This window comes from Hemitrygon akajei, chromosome 9 (genome assembly GCF_048418815.1).
Source record: "Hemitrygon akajei chromosome 9, sHemAka1.3, whole genome shotgun sequence".
Lineage (NCBI taxonomy): Eukaryota > Metazoa > Chordata > Chondrichthyes > Myliobatiformes > Dasyatidae > Hemitrygon > Hemitrygon akajei.
The window spans coordinates 96,561,755-96,584,536 of record NC_133132.1 but is presented as its reverse complement, the minus strand read 5'-3'; the positions used below and the strand labels follow the sequence as shown (position 1 = coordinate 96,584,536).

The 22,782-nt window shown below is 46.5% G+C and overlaps 1 protein-coding gene across 1 annotated transcript in view; it reads right to left on the bottom strand.

Moving 5' to 3' along the window:
• The window catches only part of LOC140732671 (collagen alpha-1(XXI) chain-like), a 59,122-nt gene that overhangs the window by 7,123 nt on the left and 29,217 nt on the right, over positions 1 to 22,782 (bottom strand). The window contains exon 5 of the mRNA XM_073055360.1: positions 22,555 to 22,780. Coding sequence (XP_072911461.1) covers positions 22,555 to 22,780 — 226 coding nt within the window. The remainder of the gene's footprint in view (positions 1 to 22,554; positions 22,781 to 22,782) is intronic.

Here is a 22,782-nt window from a genome sequence, read left to right as displayed (position 1 = left end):
CATCCTCAGAACTGCCACTCACTGGATATTTTTTGTTTTTTGCATCATTCTCTGTAAACTCTAGACACCATTGTACATGAAAATCCCAGGAGATCGATCAGCAGTTTCTGAGATATTCAAATCACCCCATCTGGCAAGAACAATCATTCTATGGTCAAAGTCACTCAGATCACATTTTTCCCCATTCTGACACTAGGTCTGATTAATAATAGAATCCTTTGACTATGTCTGCATGCTTTTATGTCCTGAGTTGCCAACACAGGACTGGCTGATTAGATATTTGCATTAACAAGTAGGTGTACAGGTGTACCTAATAAAGTGGCCACATAGTGTATATCCATAAATTAGTTGAGGAGAGCAAACATAAATTTCCAAGTATATTGATGACATGAAAACAGAGGGAACATGAACAACACATACATAATGCTGGAAGAACTCACCAAGTCTGACATCATCTATGGAGGGGAATAAAGAGTTGCATTTTGGGCCAAGACCTTTTACCAGGATTGGAAAGGAAGGAGGTACAAGCCAAAAGAAGAAGGTGGGCAGTGTGCAAGTAGTACAAGCTGACAGGTGATAGATGAGACCAGATGAAGGGGAACATGGATGGGTGGTGGAGGAGGAATGACGTCAAAGGCTGAGAGGGGATAGGTGGAAGAGGAAAGGACTGAAGAAAAATAAATCTGATAGGAGGGGACAGTGGACCATGAGTGGTGATGGAGTTTCAAACAAGTTTTAAGCTCACTGAATGGGCAATAACATGATTAATGGAATACAATGTGGGAACATCTGAGATAACCCATGTGGTAGTAAAAACAGCAATGTTGAGTATTTTTAAATTAAGTCAAGACACTTTTTATTGTCATTTCGACCATAACTGCTGGTACAGTACACTGTAAAAATGAGACAACATTTTTCAGGAACATGAAACAATACAAAAACTACACTGAACTACGTAAAACAACACAAAAAAACCTCACTAGACTACAGACCTACCTAGGACTGCATAAAGTGCACAAAACAGTGCAGGCATTACAATAACTAATAAACAAGACAATGGGCACAGTAGAGGGCAGTAGGTTGGTGTCAGTCTAGACTCTGAGTATTGAGGAGTCTGATGGCTTGGGGGAAGAAACTGTTACAAAGTCTGGTTGTGAGAGCCCGAATGCTTCGGTGCCTTTTCCCAGATGGCAGGAGGGAGAAGAGTTTGTATGAGGGGTGCATGGGGTCCTTCATAATGCTGTTTGCTTTGCGGATGCAGTGTGTGGTGCAAATGTCTGTAATGGCAGGAAGAGAGACCCCGACGTTCTTCTCAGCTGACCTCACTATCCGCTGCAGGGTCTTGTGATCCGAGATGGTGCAATTTCGGAACCAGGCAGTGATGCAGCTGCTCAGGATGCTCTCAATACACCCTCTGTAGAATGCGGTGAGGATGTGGGGTGGGAGATGGACTTCCCTCAACCTTTGCAGAAAGTAGAGATGCTGTTGGGCTTTCTTTGCTATGGAGCTGCTGTTGAGGGACCAAGTGAGATTCTCCGCCAGGTGAACACCAAGAAATTTGGTGCTCTTAACGATCTCCACCGAGGAGCTGTCAATGTTCAGCGGAGAGTGGTTGCTCCGTGCACTTCTGAAGTCAACAACCATCTCTTTTGTTCACATTCAGAGACAGGCTGTTGGCTCTGCACCAGTCTGTTAGCCACTGCACCTCCTCTCTGTATGCTGACTTGTCGTTCTTGCTGATGAGACCCACCACAGTTGAGTCATCGGCGAATTAGATGATGTTGTTCCAGCTGTGTGTTGCAGCATAGTCGTGGGTCAGCAGAGTGAACAGCAGTGGACTGAGCACACAGCCCTGAGGGGCCCCTGTGCTCAGTGTGATCGTGTTGGAGATGCTGCTCCCAATCCAGACTGACTGAGGTCTCCCAGTCAGGAAGTCTAGGATCCAGTTGCAGAGGGAGATGTACAGGAATAGTAGGTTCAGCTTTCCAATCAGTTTCTGAAGAATGATTGTGTTGAATGCTGAACTGAAGTCTATGTACAGCATTCGAATGTACTTGCCTTTTTTGTCCAGGTGGGTTAGGGCCAGGTGAAGGGTGATGGCAATGGAGTCATCTGTTGAACAGTTGGGACGGTACACGAGAGGGGCAGCAGGGTCTTGATGTGCCTCACTACGAGCCTCTCAAAACACTTCATGATGATGGATGTGAGTGCAACGGGACAGTAGTCATTGAGGCAGGACACCAAAGACTTCTTTGGCACAGGGACGATGGTGGCACCCTTGAAGCACGTTGGAATGACGGCACTGCTCAGGGAGATGTTGAAGATGTCAGTGAGAGCATCTGCTAGCTGGTCTGCACATCCTCTAAGCACTCTTCCAGGAATATTGTCTGGTCCAGCAGCCTTCCATGGGTTGACCCTGCACTGGGTTCTCCGCACATCGTGAGGTGAAATGGTGAAAGATTGGGAAATGTTCAAGTTGAAAGGGACTTCATCATCTTTGCTTATTAGTGACTGAAAGTCAATAGACACTTGGGAAGGCAAATCCATGTTGATATTTATTATGACAGGACTTCAATACAGGAGCCAAGGTACCTTTCTATCATTATATGGGGCATTGGTTGAGATTATGACTCCCCCCACCCCCGCAGTATTGTGTATAATTTTCGTCTACAGGGATTTCCCCTGATTTACAATCTATACAGAGGTATGACTACAGGGCAACATAAATTGGATTGACATACTGAAAACTCGATGATAATTAGGTAGGATAGGAAGTTAAGACAAAGGTGGAAGAGAGGCACTGTTAATTGTTGGTGATCTTAAAGCAGTATTTCAATTATGTCATAAAGGTAGTCAAATGGTTAAATGAATCGGTTTCTGATCCAGAGCTTGGAGTACAAATATTTCTAGTAAAGAACAACAGAGCTATTGTTTCAGATGGAAACCCCTTCATCAGAATGCACACACATATGCTAGTCAATAATGACTTTTACTTTCTATTTTTATATTTTAAGCCAGTTTACTTTCATAAACTAACTTCCCTTTCCTTATTGCTTGTGTAAGTTAATATAATTGAAAATAACTTTTATTATAAATTACAAACTTAATTATTTGAATACAAATTCCCCAAATGCAATAGTGAGGTTCAAGCTTATGAAGCCCCCACACTGGGCTCATATGGGAACTTGGCTCATTGCTGGCCCTGTTAACAGCCATGGGACTCAGCGGTGAAAAGGCCACCTTTCATAAACAATAGGTGTCTGGGGTCAGTATAATTTGGGGTTCAACCAAACAGGAATGTTGTGATGTTCCAATTAAAGAAACCTTGTTTTGAGCGAATGCTGCATAAATACTGCCTATACACAATTGTCAGTCGGCAAGAAAAAACAAATCATACATCGCATAAAATTATGAAGAGAGTATATATACAATTTTCCACTTTATCGAACAGTTAGTAGGAAATAGGAAAAAAAAATGAAAGTGCCCATTACAGTTAACCCAATGCAAATATGTTCATAAAGTTGGAGCTCATCTTGAAGTTGTCTTTTTACTCATGTGCTGGACCCACAGTCTGTGCGAAAACACACACCACATTATGAACTTTGCTCAAATGGGCGCTCTCATCTAGGTATTAGCCCTTCCTCTTTGGAGCCATTCATCTGCACAAAACACTTTGTGCAACAGGAACACTGCTTCACTGCTTCCCTCTTGTCCTTTCTACAGGTCCCCCCCCCCAAAAAAAATGCAAACCACACAGTCTATCACAAATCTCTCTCCACCTGCATTCTCAAACTTCCTCCCAATTCCACCATCCTGATTGGCTGACACAACATGCCTAAGTTGAACATCATAGCCACTTATTTTTAGCTGAAGCCAAAACATTCTAAAGGCAGAACACATTGTTTTTACAGAACTGTTACAATGAAATACATACAGCATAGTAGTAAAAATCTTAACCAGGGCATTACGCTCTCCCACCACCAAAAATAGTCATGTCCTCATGACTTTGGAACTTAGTAATAACACAGTATTCAAATGAATTTTGTGATGTCAGGACCCCCAATCCATTTGTAAATGAAAGTAGCAAATTTCACCTTGAGAATGGACATAATGCTTTGTTTCCCAGGTGCATCCTCTGCCAGCCTAGCTAGAGGTTTCCAGACTCTGAGACCTCCTTATCTCATCTTCAGCTTCTCTAGCTTCAACCACTCCTTGTAACCCTTAATGTTTACTAGAGGATGACTCCCCCTATCACTCATATCCTCTAGTGGCTCATGTCCCCCTGCTCCATGACTGAACTTAGCTTCCTTCAATTTAATCAGGTGCTGCTGAACATCTTCAACCTTCACTGGTGCTAACCACTGAGACTTCTTTTGGAAAGGGTGTCCTCGATCGCTCTAATAGTGAGGCAAGTACTCTTGGAGAAACCAACATCAGACTGGTCAGTAGAAAAGACATCTTTGTGTTCCAACATCTTCTCAGTTAATCTCCTTTTCCATTCCTTGGGCATTGATGAGTCATAAAAGTTGCATAACTTTGATGTCGACTTCCTCAATCCAGGAGATTGTTTCTCTTGTTTCCCCAGGAAAACTAGATACTACCATCACAGGAAAAAGAGAGGCAGTTGGCACCCCATATCTGAGGATAACCTCTCTCCCTAGGGTGTTCCTGATAATTACTATCATCTTATTTGCATAGACAGCCAAATATTTCTGCATTTTAGATCTCACCAGCACTTTTGTAGGTAAGCATAACTTTTCTTCTGGGTCATCAGAAGCATTCACCTGGATGGTTGAGGTGTTGGGCATTCCTGCAAATTTGGGAGTTCCCATCACTCTAGCTACTCCTCCAGGATGTAACATGACAAGTTTAGCCTGGGTATAGCTTAGAGTTCTTTGTTTCTGTTCATCATTCCGCACCTTCTCAAAAGCAGCTCTGAACAGAGGGTAAGTGGACAAGGTTTTCAAAAAGTTCTCTCTATTTTTCTCCCTGCATGCTCCCATGAACCTTCTCCCAATGAAAGCATTTGTTCCTACAAGAATGGAAGCTCCACCCTTTTCATCTGGATCCAGGCAAACCAACATTGTCCCAGTTACTCAAACAACTGTTTCCAAAACTCCAGCTTCAATGACAAGTAACCATTGTATGATAGATAGATAGATACTTTTTTGATCCCAAAGGAAATCACAGCAACACAGTAACATTATAAGTACACAGATATACAAATATACAAATATTAGAAGAGTAAGAAAGAATAAAAAATAATTAACCTTAAACCGTCTTACAGAGGGTGTCATTACTTCTCCGGCTATAGGTTGACTCAGGCAAACAGCATTATGAAGGACCCCATGCACCCCTCATACAAACTCTTCTCCCTCCTGCCATCTGGGAAAAGACACCGGAGCATTCGGGCTCCTACAACCAGACTATGTAACAGTTTCTTCCCACAAGCTTTCAGACTCCTCAATACCTGGAGTCTGGACTGACACCAACTTACTGCCCTCTACTGTGCCTATTGTCTTGTCTATTACTTATTGTAATGCCTGCACTGTTTTGTGCACTTTATGCAGTCCTGGGTAGGTCTGTAGTCTAGTGTAGTTTCTTTTTTTCTGTGTTGTTTTCACATAGTTCAGTGTAGTTTTTGTACTATTTCATGTAACACCATGGTCCTGAAAAATGTTGTCTCATTTTTATTGTGTACTGTATCAGCATTTATGGTTGAAATGACAATAAAAGTGACTTGACTCATTATATAGCCTAACAGCCAATAGTAAGAAAGACCTCATATAACACTCTTTGGAGCAGTGCAGTTGGCTTAGTCTATTACTAAAACTGCTCCCCTACTAAAAAGGTAAGGTCAGTAGGTACTTTTTTCATTTATTCTGACTAATCTGGGATCAGGTAATGGGGGAGACAGTTAGAGCAGTGGTGTGCTCCGTATGCAGTATGTGGGAGGTCAGGGTCAACACAGTTGTCCCTGATGACCACACCTGCAAAAGGTGCATCCAGCTGCAGCTCCTATCAGACCGAGTTAGGGAATTGGAGCAGGAGCTGGATGAACTACGGATCATTCGGGAGGCAGAGGCAGAGATAGATAAGAGTTATCGGGAGGTAGTCACACCGAAAAGACAGGAGGTAGGCAAATGGGTGACAGTCAAGAGAGGCAGGGGGAGCAGAGCACCCCTGTGGCCGTTCCCATCAACAATAAGTATACCGTTTTGGATACTGTTGGTGGGGATGACCTACCAGGAACAAGTTGCAGTGGTCCTGTCTCTGGCACTGAGGTTGGACCCTCGACTAGGAAGGGGAGGAGGGAAGAGAAGAGAGCGGTAGTGATAGGGGATTCTATAGTCAGGGGGGCGGATAGGAGATTTTGTGGGGAAGATCGGGAGTCTCGGATGGTATGTTGCCTCCCTGGTGCTGGGGTCCGAGACATCTCAGATCGGGTACAGGTTATTCTCGACAGGGAGGGCAAGAACCCAGATGTTGTGGTCCATGTAGGGACCAATGACGTGGGTAGGATGAGTGATGGGGTCCTGCGTAGTGAGTTCAGGGAGTTAGGGGCGAAGCTGAAGGGCAGGACCTCCAGGGTAACAATCTCAGGATTGCTACCTGTGCCACATGCGAGTGAGGCAAGGAACAGAAGGATTATACAGATTAATACGTGGCTGAGAGGATGGTGCAGGAGGGAGGGCTTCAGGTTTTTAGATAATTGGGTTTTGTTCCAGGGAAGGTGGGATCTGTTCTGACGGGACGGTTTACACCTGAACTGGAGCGGTACTAACATTCTTGCAGGAAAGTTTGCTAGTGCTTCTCGGGGGGGTTTAAACTAAATTTTCAGGGGGCAGGGATCCGGAATGCGAGAGAGGATAGCGAGATGAAGAATAAAGGACAGGTGGGGACTACACGGTTCCGGAATATTAAGTGTGTAGTAGAGAAAGGTGAGGTGGAACAAGTGATAAGGAGGACACATGTACAGAGGGATGGTCTGACGGAACATGGAGTTAAATGTGCAGAAAGAATAAGTAAATTTAGGAAGGACAACAAAATTCTAGGGGCGTATAGCCCGATGGGAGTTCGGGGAGCTGGGTTAAGCACAATAGGCAGCGATTCAAACAGAGAGAGGGGAAATGGGCTAAAAATTCTATATCTGAATGCACCAAGTGTCAGAAATAAGGCGGATGAGCTTGAAGCTCAGGTGCGAATGGGTAACTATGATGTTGTTGGGATAATGGAGACATGGCTGCAGGGAGATCAGACCTGGGAAATGAATGTACAAGGGTATACGTGCTATCATAGGGACAGAAATGTGGGCAGAGGGGGTGGGGTGGCCCTGTTGGTGAGGAATGAGATTCAGTCCTTTGCAAGGGGGGGACATAGGATCAGGAGAAGTAGAGTCTGTATGGATAGAACTGAGGAACAGTAAGGGCAAAAAGACCCTAATGGGTGTTGTCTACAGGCCACCAAACAGTAACATGGATATTGGGTGCAAGTGGAATAGGGAATTAACATTGGTATGTGGCAAAGGAAATGTCGCAGTAGTTATGGGGGATTTCAACATGCAGGTGAACTGGGAGAATCAGGTTGGTGCTGGACCCCAGGATAGGGAGTTTGTAGAGTGCCTACGGGATGCATTCTTGGAACAACTTGTACGAGAGCCGACCAGGGACAAGGCTATTCTGGATTTAGTGTTGTGTAATGAACAGGATTTGATAAGTGATCTTGAAGTAAAGGAGCCATTAGGAGGTAGTGACCATAATAGGATAAGTTTTTATCTGCAATTTGAGAAGGATAAGGGCAGATCGGAGGTGTCAGTGTTGTAGTTGAACAAAGGAGACTATGGAGCCATGAGGGAGGAGCTGGCCAAAGTTAACTGGATGGATATCCTAGCAGAAAAGACAGTGGAACAGCAATGGCAGGTATTCTTGGGAATAATGCACAAGGTGCAAAATCAGTTCATCTCCCGGAGAAGGAAGGATTCAAAGGGTGGAAAGGGGCCACAGTGGTTGACAAAGGAAGTCAGAGATTGCATAACATTAAAAAAACAGAAGTATGACAGAGCTAAGGTGAGTGGGAGGACAGATGATTGGGAAATATTTAAGGAACAACAGAACTTAACTAAAAAGGCAATACGTGGAGAAAAAATGAGGTACAAACGCAAGCTAGCCGGGAATATAAAGGAGGATAGCAAAAGCTTTTTTAGGTATGTGAAGAGAAAGAAGATAGTTAAGAACAATGTTGGGCCCTTGAAGACTGAATTGGGTGAAATTGTTATGGGAAACAGAGAAATGGCAGAAGAATTTAAGAAGTACTTTAGATCTGTCTTCACTAGGGAAGACACAAGCAATCTCCCAGATGTATGGATGGGCCAAGGACATAGGGTAACAGAGGAAATGAAACAGATTTGATGTTAGGAAGGAAACGGTGATGAGTAGACTGAAGGGACTGAAGGCTGACAAATCCGCAGGTCCAGATGGTCTGCATCCTAGGGTACTAATGGAGGTGGCTCTGGAAATTGCGGATGCATTGGTAATCATTTTCCAATGTTCCTTAGATTCAGGATTAGTTCCTGAAGATTGGAGAATGGCTAATGTTATCCCACTTTTTAAGAAAGGAGGGAGGGAGAAAACAGAGAACTATCGTCCTGTCAGCCTAACATCAGTAGTGGGAAAGATACTAGAGTCCATTACTAAAGATGAAATAGTGGCATATCTAGATAGCAGTGATAGGATAGATAGATAGATAGATAGATACTTTATTCATCCCCATGGGGAAATTCAACTTTTTTTCCAATGTCCCATACACTTGTTGTAGCAAAACTAATTACATACAATACTTAACTCAGTAAAAAAATATGATATGCATCTAAATCACCGTCTCAAAAAGCATTAATAATAGCTTTTAAAAAGTTCTTAAGTCCTGGCGGTAGAATTGTAAAGCCTAATGGCATTGGGGAGTATTGACCTCTTCATCCTGTCTGAGGAGCTTTGCATCGATAGTAACCTGTCACTGAAACTGCTTCTCTGTCTCTGGATGGTGCTATGTAGAGGATGTTCAGAGTTATCCATAATTGACCGTAGCCTACTCAGCGCCCTTCGCTCAGCTACTCAGTTTGGATTGGGCCAAACTAGCATGGATTTACCAAGGTCAAATCATACTTGACTAATCTATTGGAGTTTTTCAAGGATGTAACCAGGAAGTTAGACAAGGGAGATCCAGTGGATGTAGTGTACCTCGATTTTCAGAAGGCATTTGATAAGGTCCCACATAGGAGATTGGTGGGTAAAATCAGAGCTCATAGCATTGGGGGGAAGATATTGACATGGATAGAAAACTGGTTGGCAGATAGAAAGCAAAGGGTAGCGGTGAATGGGTGTTTCTCGGAATGGCAGGTGGTGACTAGTGGGGTGCCACAGGGCTCGGTATTGGAACCACAGCTGTTTACGATTTACGTCAACGATTTAGATGAAGGCATTGAGAATAACATCAGCAAGTTTGCTGATGATACTAAGCTGGGTGGCAGTGTGACATGTGATGAGGATGTTAGGAGACTTCAGGGTGACTTGGATAGGCTGAGTGAGTGGGCAGATACTTGGCAGATGACGTTTAATGTGAATAAGTGTGAGGTTATCCACTTTGGGAGTAAGAACAGGAAGGCAGATTATTATCTGAACGGTGTAGAGTTAGGTAAGGGAGAAATACAAAGAGATCTAGGAGTCCTTGTTCATCAGTCACTGAAGGTGAATGAGCAAGTGCAGCAGGCAGTGAAGAAGGCTAATGGAATGTTGGCCTTTATTACAAAGGGAATTGAGTACAAGAGCAAGGAAATCCTTTTGCATTTGTACAGGGCCCTGGTGAGACCATACCTGGAGTATTGTGTACAGTTTTGGTCTCCAGTGTTAAGGAAGGACATCCTGGCTGTAGAGGAAGTGCAGCGTAGATTCACAAGGTTAATTCCTGGGATGTCCGGACTGTCTTATGCAGAGAGGTTAGAGAGACTGGGCTTGTGCACACTGGAATTAAGAAGATTGAGAGGGGATCTGATTGCAACATATAAGTTTATTAAGGGATTGGACAAGATAGAGGCAGGAAATATGTTCCAGATGCTGGGAGAGTCCAGTACCAGAGGGCATGGTTTGAGAATAAGGGGTAGGTCATTTAGGACAGAGTTAAGGAAAAACTTCTTCTCCCAGAGAGTTGTGGGGGTCTGGAATGCATTGCCTCGGAATGCAGTGGAGGCCAATTCTCTGGATGCTTTCAAGAAGGAGCTAGATAGGTATCTTATGGATAGGGGAATCAAGGGATATGGGGACAAGGCAGGAACCGGGTATTGATAGATGATCAGCCATGATCTCAGAATGGCGTTGCAGGCTCGAAGGGCTGAATGGTCTACTTCTGCACCTATTGTCTATTAAGCCAACATGGCAAACAGAGCATCAGAAACATTGTCAAGAATTGCCAGGATTTTCCACAGCATCCTTTGTTCCACCACAATCTCCAGTGTGTCCAGTTTGACACATTTCTAATCTGTTTATTGAACCTATTGGCATCACCCATGCTGATGTCATTGCCCCTGTACACCACCACATAGAAGATTATACTGGCAACAACATACTGGTAGAACATGTGAAGGACAGACCTGCATACTCCAAAGGACCTCAGTCTCCTCAGGAAGTAGAGGTGACTCTGGCCCTTCTTGTACACAGCCTCTGTGTAGGTGCTTCACTCAAGTCTGTCATCCAGATGCATCCCCAGGTACTTGTAGGTCCTCACCACATCCATGTCCTCACCATAAATAGTAATGAAAAGCATTGCAGGCTTAGACTTCCTAAAGTCGATCACCACCTCCTTTGTCTTACTGATGTTGAGCTGCAGATGTATCAGCTTGCTCCACTTGGCAATGTCCTCCACCAGGGCTCTGTATTCATCCCTCCAGCCTCCCTTTAAACACCCAACTATTGCTGAGTCATCAGAGAATTTCTGCAGATGACATGACTCAGTGTTGTATCTAAAGTCCGAGGTATACAGGGTAAACAGGAAGGGAGCCAATACAGTCCCCCGTGGGGCCCCAGTGCTGCTTATAGCCGTGTCTGACACACAGCTCTGAAGCCGCACATACTGTGATCTGCCAGTTAGGTGGTCCATTATCCAAGACACAATGCCAACCCGCATTAAACGGAGCTTTTCCTCCATCAGTGAGGACTGTATGGTGTTGAAGGCACTTGAGAAATCAAAAAACACGATACTTACAGTGCTGTTCTGGTTATACAAATGGGAGCAGGCTCTGTTTAGTGGGTAGATGACAGCAGTGTTGACTCCAGTGTGCTCCAGTTAGGCAAACTGCAGGAGAATGAGGACTAATTTGACCAGAGGTTGGAGGTGAGCCAGGACCAGCCTCTCTAGGGTCTTTATGATGTGTGAGGTCAGGGCCACTGGAAAGAATTCAGTCAAGACTTTTGGTTGGCCCTTCTTGGGTACTGGGACCACACATAATGTTTTCCACACAGTTGGGACCCTTTCCAGGCTGAGACTCGGATCGAAAATGTGCTGGAGAACTCCACACAACTTCTCAACACACTCCTTCAGGATCCTGGGGTTTACACAAAATGGTCCCAATGCTTTGCTGTGTCTGAATTTCCCCAGAACTTTTCTCACCTGCTCAGTAGTGAAGGTGAGTCCATGATGACTGAGGAATTGGTGAAAGATGGGGGTTGGGGAGGTAAAGATTGGGACGATAGCAGTTGGTTTGTGGAGGTGTGGATAGTAGGTGCAGGGCAAGGAGGGGATGTAGATAGTGGTAGTCTGTGTTGTTCATCCACGTGTTGAACTGGAGGGCAGAGGAGGGGTGGCATTGGTGTTGAGGGACCATTGGGTGACTTGGCACCTGGGTTGGTGTGCTGATAGGGGATGGGAACAGAATGGTAATTGTCAGACCTATTGTGTTATGGTCCTGATCATTTATTCCCTAGTTTCCTCTAATTTCCTTTGATTGTGCCACAGTTCTGACCGTTAATTTCCCAATTGCTTTTAATTTTCTTTAATGATGGCACACCTGGTTTCCATCAGGACCTGCAGTATATGAACCCTCGTTGCCTCAGATCAATACAAACCCTAGTCACCAGATCATTGGCTTTACCTGTGCAGTGATTAACATTTTGCCAGCTGCTTAGAATTGTGTGTTCTAAGTTTTACTCCAGTTTCAGGGTTTACCTATGAAACCCTGTCTTTCCTTGTCAAGGCTCCTCCTGTTTGCTGTCCAACGTTCAGCATCTGAACCCTAACTAAATCTCCGTGCCTGTGTCCTGCACTTGGGTTCACTTCATTCACTCATTGTAACAGAACGATCTGGCCACTATGAACACGAATACCCTGCAACAAGCCCTCGCCAGCCAGGGATCCCTACAGGGTCTGCACGATCAACTTCTCCAGGAGGTAATGGAGAACCTCTGTTCCCTGTCCGCTAACGTAACAAAGATCGGTGACCAGGTGGACTGTGTATCCACTCACCTTACCCCATCCACTCCTGGAACTCAGTCTAACCAGCCCAGACAGCCTGTAGTGGCAACACCCTATGTGTCAGCAACACTCTCCCATCAATATGCTTCTGAGGAGGATCTTCCCAATCCCAAGACCATCCTTCCACCATCCTGTGTAGTGGCTACCCTCAGCTGGGAGATCGAGTCCATAGTCAAAGAAGTCCAACGGACTCAACCTGACCCAGGCAATGGACCGTCCAATCGCCTCTTTGTGCCCGATTCTGTTCGGTTGCAGGTTCTCCAGTGGGGGCACACTTATCGTTTCACCTGCCATCCCAGAATCGATTGGACTCTGTCCCTTCTGAAGAGACGTTTCTAGCGGCCCTTCATGGATGCTGACACCCATTCCTTCATCTCTGCCTGTTCTGTTTGTGCCTGCGGAAAAGTCTCCCATCGACCACCTGCTGGATTACTTTGTCCCCTACCTGTCTCTAGCCTCCCTTGGTCTTACATTGCCCTGGATTTTGTTATGGGACTACCCCCTCCACATGGGAACACTGCCGTACTCACCGTGGTGGACTGCTTCTCCAAAGCTGTGCACTTTGTAGCCCTTCCTAAACTCCCTACAGCCCATAAAACAGCCGACCTTCTTGTCCATCACGTCTTCGGTCTTCATGGGATTCCCTCTGACATTATTTCTGACCAGGGTCCCCAATTCATCTCTCAAGTCTGGAGATCTTTTTGTCAAGCCCTTGGAGCCTCAGCAAGTCTGTCATCCGGCTTTCATCCGCAGATGAATGGTCAAACAGAATGAGCAAACCAGGATTTAGAAGCAGCATTGCGCTGCATAACTGTCAACAACCTGTCTTCCTGGAGCACCCATCTCGCTTGAGTAGACTACGCCCACAACTCCCTGGTCAGCACTACCACTGGAATGTCTCCCTTCGAATGCTCCTTCAATTACCAACTCCGTCTGTTCTCCGCTCATGAAGATGACATTTCTGTGCCTTCTGTTCAGGCCCATCTCCACAAGTGCCGCAAGATCTGGAAAGACACGTGTGGCCCTGCTCCGCTCAATTTGACCGCAACTGGAGGATTGTCGATCGTTATCAGATTCCTGCACCTGATTATTGGCCTGGGCAGAAGGTTTGGCCCTCTTCTAAAGGCATTCCCCTCAAGAATGAACCTAAGAAACTTGCCCCTTGCTACCTGGAACCATTTGAGGGGTATAATCAACCCCTTGACAGTCAGACTCAAACTACCAAAATCTATGCACATTCATCCTATATTCCATGTCTCCCAATTGAAACCAGTATCTGTCAGCCCTTTGTGCCCTCCTGCCCAACTCCCTCCAAACCATCCGGTGAATACTGGATGTGCGCAGCTGAGGCAGGGGCCTCCAGTACCTGGTCGATTGGGAGGGATACGACCTGGATGAACGCTGTTGGATTCCCCACTCCATCCTGGACCCTTCCCTCATTTGTGATTTCCATCATGACAATCCAGACAAGCCTGGTGGTTCACCTGGAGGCTCCCGTTGGGGGGGGGGGGTAGTGTCACGGTCCTGATCGTTTATTCCCTAGTTTCCTCTAATTTCCTTTGATTGTGCTAAGGTTCTGACCGTTAATTTCCCAATTGCTTCTAATTTGATGATGGCACACCTGGTTTCCATTAGGACCTGTAGCATAAGAATCCTGGTGTTACAAACCCTAGCTGCAAGATCATTGGTTTTACCTGTGTGGTGAGTAACGTTTCCCAGCTGCTTAGAACCGTGTGTTCTAAGTTTTACTCCAGTTTCAGGGTTTACCTATGAAACCCTGTCTCTGCGTGTCAGGGCTCCGTGTCAAGGTTCCTCCTGTTTGCTGTCCAACGTTCATGCCTGCGTCTGCACCCTAACTAAATTTCTGTGCCTGTGTCCTGCACTTGGGTTCGCTTCATTCACTCATTGTAACATATAGAAGAATTGGTTTAACTCATTAGCCCATTCATGGCTGCATTTCGAGGCTGCTCCACAGCTAGGCTGATTGAAACCAGTGATGCTCTTCCATGTCTCACCACACTTCCCATGTGTACTCTGCTCAAACTTGTTCTCCAGCTCTCTCCTGTATTCCTCTTTAGCCACCTCAATCTTCTCCATTAGCTCCCTCTGCATATGTTTCAATTCCTCCCTATCTCCTGACTTAAAGGCTCTCTTTTTGTGGTTGTGAAGAGCCTTTAGATCACTAGTGACCCATGGTTTGTTGTTAGGGAAGCAGCGAACAGTCCTTGATGGTGTTACTGTGTCCATATCGAAGCTGATGTAGCCAATGATGCAACCAGTAAGTCCATTAATATCCTCCCTATATGATACACAAAGCACATTCCAGTCAGTAACCTCAAAGCAACCCTTCAAGGAGGCCTCAATGGCCTCTGGATACCATTTCTTTACGACCTTTGTGGCAGCTAGCTGCTGCTGTATCTTGGGCTTATACATGAGGAGAACCAGGTTGTGATCTGATCTTCCAAGTGGGGGGAGAGCTGTAGAGTTGTATGTATCTTTAACATTTGCATACAAGAGATCCAATTTTTATTTTCTCTTGTATGACACTTAAGGTGGGTAGGATTGTTGAGGGAGAAACATGGTTGAAATTTCCCGATACTGCAATAAATGCATTGGGGTTTTGAATCTGGACTCTCGTGATGGTAGTGTGTATGATGTCACATGCAGCATCGGGACTGCGTTGGGAAAGCGGAATGTAGACAACAAGCAATTGCTGGTGTGGCTGAACTCACTCGGTAGATAAAACGGAGGCAATCTCACAAATGGTAAGTGCATCAAATACTGGTTGTATAAGGATCTATAAAGCAAAATGACGAGAACCTGTGTCAAGTATGGCTTTAGCATAAGCACCTTCAACCATATGAATACATCAGAGCTTGTTCCCACTAGACCTTCAGGAATAGTGTTCTGCACTTCAGTATTTCCCTTTTACATACTGATTAGAACGTGTCCTTTCTGAAACACCAGCCCATTCCTTTACTGGGTTCCTGTGGTGAACTACATATACCTGTCTGGACACGCCCCCTGCTGACTGCTCCTGTGGCTCCTCCCACAGACCCCGGTATAAAGGTGATTGAGGCCTGAGCCCGGCCTCTCAGTCTCCAGGATGTAGTATGGTGATCAACCACTGCTTGTTCCTTCTTCCAGTCAATAAAAGCCGATATCTCACCTTTACGTCTCAGAGAGAGTTATTGATGGTGCATCAATTTTATTGACTGGAAGTTTTAAAACATGGAAAGCGTTTTACATCCAGAAAGATTGGATTTGGACCCCCAAGACCCTGAAGCAGCTATTGCCTTTGAACTCTGGCTTGCATGCTTCCAATCATACTTGGAGGAGGTTAGTGCAACTGAACCCGCTGTTATGCACCGAATTCTCCTCTCGAGGGTCACCCCGAAAGTTTACTCACTTATCAGGGGCCTGTCAACCTACGAAGGGGCACTGGACGCCCTCAAAAGACAGTATCTGCGGCCGGTGAACACCGTCTACGCAAGACATCGCTTAGCTACGCGACGACAGCGGCCTGGAGAATCGAGCGCCCAGTTTCTCCGAACCCTACAGACACTCGTCCGAACTTGTGACTGCAAAACTCTTAAGGCGGAACAGCATGTGGAACTCTTGGTACGAGATGCCTTTGTTACAGGAATCAGGTCAGTGTATGTGCGTCAGCGGCTGCTGGAAAATGCCGATCTTACCTTACGCTCGGCGATCGAGACGGCCAACCCGCTGGAGGCTGCGCTGCACAACGCTGATGCTGTCCAGCCGTGCGATCCCCCGCCGGTCCCGTGGACGCCTCAGACCTCGCCGCCGCCGGTTCTTGCGAACAAATTCGCCAACGCTGCTGCCAGTCGCGATTCCATGAACTCCCCGAACCCGACCACAGCTGCGGCCAGTCAAAAGCCTGCGCAGTGTTACTTCTGCGGACTCGAAAAGCACCCCCGAAAACGCTGCCCGGCCCGAGAAGCGACCTGCTCCAGCTGTGGGAAGAAGGGCCATTTCGCCAAGGTCTGTAAGTCTAAACCACGAGCGGGGTCGGGCAGCGCTGCATGTGAGGCATGGGGGCCGCCATCTTGCATGCCCGGATGTGGGCGGCCATCTTTGTTGGCGTCAACATACCCCGCCCCCGACCCACCGGTGCTTACCGGTCACCAAGACGGCAGTTCAACTCTGGCCACCGTAATCCTCGACTAAAGCGCCCCACACCAGCTTGCAAGGTCAATGATGGACATCCTGCTGGAGGGGCACAGGACTAGCTGCCTGTTTGACGTGGGCAGCACTGAGAGTTTTATTGACCCGGGCACAGTGCAACGCTGCGGACTCGTGACACGGCCGGTAAGCCGTTACTTCTGGCTTGGCTTGGCTTCTGGGTCGTATTCCACAGACATCCGGGTGGGTTGTGTAGCGACATTGGTGGTGCAGGGAACAGAATATCGGAACTTTGCACTACTGGTCATGCCTCAACTGTGCGCACCTGTGCTATTGGGGTTGGACTTCCAGAGCCACCTTGAAAGTGTGACTATGGCATATGACGGGCCCCTCCCACCACTCACTGTCAGGAATCCTCAGTTTGGTGGGTCTTCGCCACATACCCTGCTACTGACCACACACACACACACACACCGAACCACACGTCCCACCCAGCACCATGCTGACAGCTGCGCTACCGACACCACTTGCAGCCTCTCCACCCTCAAGATCCCTCCCGCACCACTGTTCGCCAACCTGACCCCCGACTGTAAACCTGTGGCAACTAAAAGCAGGAGGTACAGCGCAGGGGACAGGGCCTTCATTCAGTCAGAGGTGCAGCGGCTGCTCGGGGAGGGGATCATTGAGCCAAGCACAAGCCCTTGGAGGTCCCAGGTGGTTGTTGTTCGGACCGGGCAGAAAAATAGGATGGTCGTGGACTATAGTCAAACCATCAATAGGTTCATGCAGCTTGACGCGTACCCCCTACCCTGCATCGCGGATATGGTCAACCAGATAGCTCAGTACAAGGTGTACTCGACAATAGATCTGAAATCTGCTTATCACCAGCTCCCCATCCGCCCAGAGGACCGCCCCTACACTGCCTTCGAGGCGGGCGGCAGGCTCTATCACTTCCTGCGCGTCCCATTTGGTGTCACAAATGGTGTCTCGGTCTTCCAGAGGGAAATGGACCGGATGGTGGACCAGTGCCAACTGAAGGCCACATTTCCCTATCTGGATAACATCACCATCTGTGGTCACGACTGGCCGGATCACAACGCCAACCTCCAATGATTTTTCCAAGTGGCCGAAGCCCTGAACCTTACTTATAATAGGGACAAGTGTGTGTTCGGAACCACCTGACTCGCTATCCTTGGGTATGTCGTGGAAAACGGGGTCATTGGCCCTGATCCCAACCGTATGCGCCCCCTGTTAGAATTCCCTCTTCCCACCACTCTCAAAGCCCTCAGATGGTGCCTGGGCTTCTTTTCCTATTACGCCCAATGGGTCCCCCATTACGCAGACAAGGCCCGCCCCCTGGTCAAGTCTACCACTTTTCCCCTCTCTGCCGAGGCCTGCGCGGCCTTCAGCTGCGATAAAGGGGACATTGCCAAAGCAACGATGCATGTGGTGGACAAGAGCATTCCCTTCCAAGTAGAGAGTGACACCTCCGATTTCACGCTTGCTGCTACCCTCAATCAGGCAGGCAGGCCAATAGCATTCTTTTCTCGTACCCTTCAAGGCTCTGAAATTCGGCACTCCGCGGTGGAGAAAGAAGCCCAGGCCATAGTGGAAGCTATTAGGCACTGGAGGCACTATCTCGCCGGCAAAAGGTTCACCTTGCTGACTGACCAGCGCTCGGTTGCATTCATGTTCAGCAACCAATAGCGGGGCAAAATCAAAAATGATAAAATTTTGCGGTGGAGAATAGAACTCTCCACCTACAACTATGATATCCTGTACCGGCCTGGAAGGCTCAATGAGCCCCCTGATGCCCTATCCCGGGGAGCGTGTGCTAGTGCACAGCTCGACCAGCTATATGCCCTCCATGCACATCTTTGCCATCTGGGGGTCACCCGATTTTACCATTTCGTGAAAGCCCGGAACCTGCCGTAATCCCTGGAGGACATCAGGACAATGACCAGGGACTGCCAAGTCTGCGCTGAGTGCAAACCGCACTTCTACCATCCTGAAACGGCGCAACTTATCAAGGCCACCCGCCCCTTTGAGCGACTGAGTGTTGACTTTAAGGGCCCCCTTCCCTCCACTGACTGCAATGTCTACTTTCTCAACATTATCGACGAGTACTCGCGGTTCCCCTTTGCCATCCCCTGCCCCGACACCACTACCACGTCCGTCATAAAAGCTCTGCGCCAGCTCTTCACTCTGTTCGGATATCCCTGCTATATCCACAGTGATAGAGGGTCCTCCTTTATGAGTGATGAGCTGCGCTGGTACCTGCTAGCTAGGGGCATTGCTACTAGTCGAACCACGAGTTATAATCCCCGGGGAAATGGACAGGTGGAGAGGGAGAATGCCACAGTGTGGAAGGCCACACTTTTAGCCCTTAAGTCAAAAGGGTTGCTGGTCTCCCGATGGCAGGAGGTCCTCCCTGAGGCACTCCACTCTATCTGCTCCCTGTTATGTACGTCCACCAATGCCACCCCTCACAAGCGCCTATTCTCTTTTCCCAGGAAGTCTGCCACTGGGACCACCCTACCAGCTTGGCTGACGTCCCCAGGGCCAGTGCTGCTCCGGAAACATGTGAGGAGTAATAAATACTCCCTGCTGGTCGAGAGGGTTCACCTACTACATGCGAACCCCCAGTATGCCTACGTGGTCTTACCTGATGGGCGGGAGGACACGGTCTCCGTCCACGACCTGGCGCCCGCAGGAGCAGCAGATCACTACCCCGAACACTCCACGGTAACTATGAACCCTGTACCCGAGGAGACACCGCGCACACCGAGCCCTACACAGACTCCTCACGACACTCCTATACTGGGTGTCTCGTACGCATATATACCAGGCGCCTCGCACACGCATGAGGGATCACTGACGCCTAGTGGGCTGACACCTCCAGTTAGGCCGGAACCAGCACAACTACCGTCTCCGGTGCAATCACAGCCGGAGCTACGGAGATCGCAGCGACTGATTCGACCACCTGATAGACTTAACCTGTAAATATACTTGTAAGAAACTTCGCCACATGGGGACTCTCTTTTAAAACAAAGGAGGGGGGGTGAATGTGGTGAACTACATATACCTGTCTGGACATGCCACCTGTTGACTGCTCCTGTGGCTCCTCCCACAGACCCTGGTATAAAAACGATTGAGGTCTGAGCCCGGCCTCTCTGTCTCCAGGATGTAGTATGGTGGTCAACCACTGCTTGTTCCTTCTTCCAGTCAATAAAAGCCGATATCTCACCTTTACGTTTCAGAGAGAGTTATTGATGGTACATCAGTTCCTCCATAGTTTTGCCTCTTTTCTTCTCTGTTTGATTAACCACTGACTTACTTTTTGAAGATTTCCTGTCCCTCACAGTCTCATCTGAAATGTCCATCTTCTTCATAGTTGTAACAGAAAATATTTGTCACCTCTCTAGTTAAGAGACCCTTACAGGTTGGTCAGGTTTCCAACAGATGCATCATGTTTAGCTGAAACATTAGCAGACATCCATCGAATCAGCTCAGCTCGAAGGTTTTCCACCCTATCTCCATGGCCTCAGGGGCCACTTTAGCAACAGAGGCTACCACTGAAGACATTACTCAGCTTTTGGAAATGTCCCACTTCTCAATTATGTTTTCCTCTTTCTCTGTGTAACTCGGTAAAAGATGGAGGAGGACGCATCTTGCAGGTCATTCAAATATGTAGAGCAATCATGTCATGTGACAGCATGCCCTTAACATGGCATCCTTAAGCAATTTCTCTCAGACAGTTAAATGCCCCCTTTGTGGCACAAACAATGAAGCAGTTTCTCCAACCTGAAAATGTAAGCAGACAGCTTCTCTTCTCCTGGAATGTGTGCCTAAACTTCATCATCAGATCAGCCAAAAGCATCTTCTAGGGCTTGCAGGTAATTAGTTGATGTAGCTAATGGATTTTTCCCCTTTAGGTATCTTACCACATCAGCCACTGGACCTTTTAAACTCCCTACCAATTTGCTTTTTATATTATATCTGAGCACTGCCATTCATCCAGTAACTGAGATGTCTGCTCAGCCCAAGCCTCATATTCTTCTTCCCCATCAGGTGTGGGCTTGACCCCAGAGAACACTATAACTTTGGCTCTCTGGAGATACACTTCTGCATTTATCAACCAGTTATGTTATATTCATAACCAGCTCAGAATTTAAATCAACTGCCGAAGGGCTCGTTAGATCTTTCACATCAGACAATTCTTTTCATTCACTTTGCAGAAATAAGAACAACTTGTCTCTAAAGTCTTCACCTTCAGCTACATGTACCACTTTCTAAAAATATGGACTGCCCATAACCCCGCCTCTCCAGGGTCTCCCAACCTATCAGGCAGCATGAATTCACTCATGTCACTGCTAGTCTGGACTAACACAGTATCCTTACAAGCCGAGTGATCAAAATGCCATTCAATCAGAGTAGCATTCTCCAAAGCTTTTACAGAACTCAACACTCTGAATAAAAGTTCATTGAGAGTTTGAACATCTACCCTGCTCAAAACACAAGCATTATTTGAATCTTTGAATCCCACCAAATCTTAATCCCTGCAGCATCCATAATAGTCACTTTCCCCGACACAAGTTTAAACACAAACTTAAACACACAAACCACTTAATCAATTCTTAACAGCAATTACACAGCATTGAACGAATTGCTGGATGATAGCCCCCTCACTGGATTCATATGGAAACCTGGCTTGTTGCCAGCCCCGCTAACAGTCATGGGATTCAGTGGTGAGAAGGCCACCTTTCATAAACAGTAGGCATCGAGGGTTGGTATGATTTGGCAGGTCAACAAAACAGGTGTTCCAATTAAAGAAACCTTGATTTGAGCAAATGCAGCATAAATACTGCCCATACACAATTGTCAGTTGCCAAGAAATAACAACTTGTACACTGCATAAAATTATAAAGAAAATATATTTACAAAATCAGCTTTATTGAACAATTAGCAAAAAGAAAAGAAAAAGAAATAAAAGGGCCCATTACAGTTAACCAGTCCAAGTGTGCACATAAAGTTGGAGCACATTTCGAAGCTATCTTTTTACCGTGCGCTGGACCCACAGTCTGTGTGAAAACACATACCAGATTCCAAACGTTGCTCGAAATCCATCTGAACGGGCACTCTCATGGGGAGTAATGGCCCTTCCTCCTTGGAGCCATTCATCTGCACAAAGCTCTTGGTGCATCAGGGATGCTCCTTCCCACGACATCCTCAGCCATCTTCCCTCCTGTCCTTTCCACAGCTCCCCCCCAAAAAAAACCAATGAACCACACTGTCACAAATCTCTCTCCATCCCACTCTCTTGAAGTTTCTCCTGATTCCGCCAGCCTGACTGGCTGACACAACATTCCTAAGTTGAACATCATAGCCTTTTATTTTTAATCTGAAACCAAAAATTCTAAAAACTATATAAAATAGTTAAATGAAATAATTAGTGCAAAAAATAGGAAATTAAAAAATAAGTTATAAGGTAGTGTTCATGGGTTCAATGTCCAATCAGAAATTGGATGGCAGAAGGAAGGAAGCTGATCCTGAATTGTTGACTGTGTGCCTTCAGGCTTCTGTATCTCCTTCCTGATGGTAGCAATGAGAAGAGGGCATGTCCTGGGTGATGGAGGTCCTTAATGATGGATGCTGCCTTTCCAAGGCACTGCTCCTTGACAGTGACCTGGATACTATGGAGGCTAGTGCTCATGATGGCCCATGATGGATAACCATTGAACATTGTTACTAGTTAATATGCTTCCATATATCAATATACAAATAGCTTCTGAAATAGGTCACCTACAATAACATTCTAAAAAATGGAATTTGTAATAAATGATAATCCCATTCAAGAGTACAAATGGCCCACAAATAATAAAATATTTCTACCTTTATAAGTGCAGATGTGAAGGTCACAGACTGTGTATCATTCACCACTTGTGTTGTATGAAAAATCACGGTGTTGTCTTCTCCATTCAGTGTAACAGCTGTTTGAATTGTGCCATCTAAAGCTAAGATTCTCCACAAATCCCATTTTTCTTTTGTTGCAGGCCTCGTGAATCGTAACGTAGACACAAAGACATAGGAAGGAGGAAGACCATCGGGAAAGATATCGCT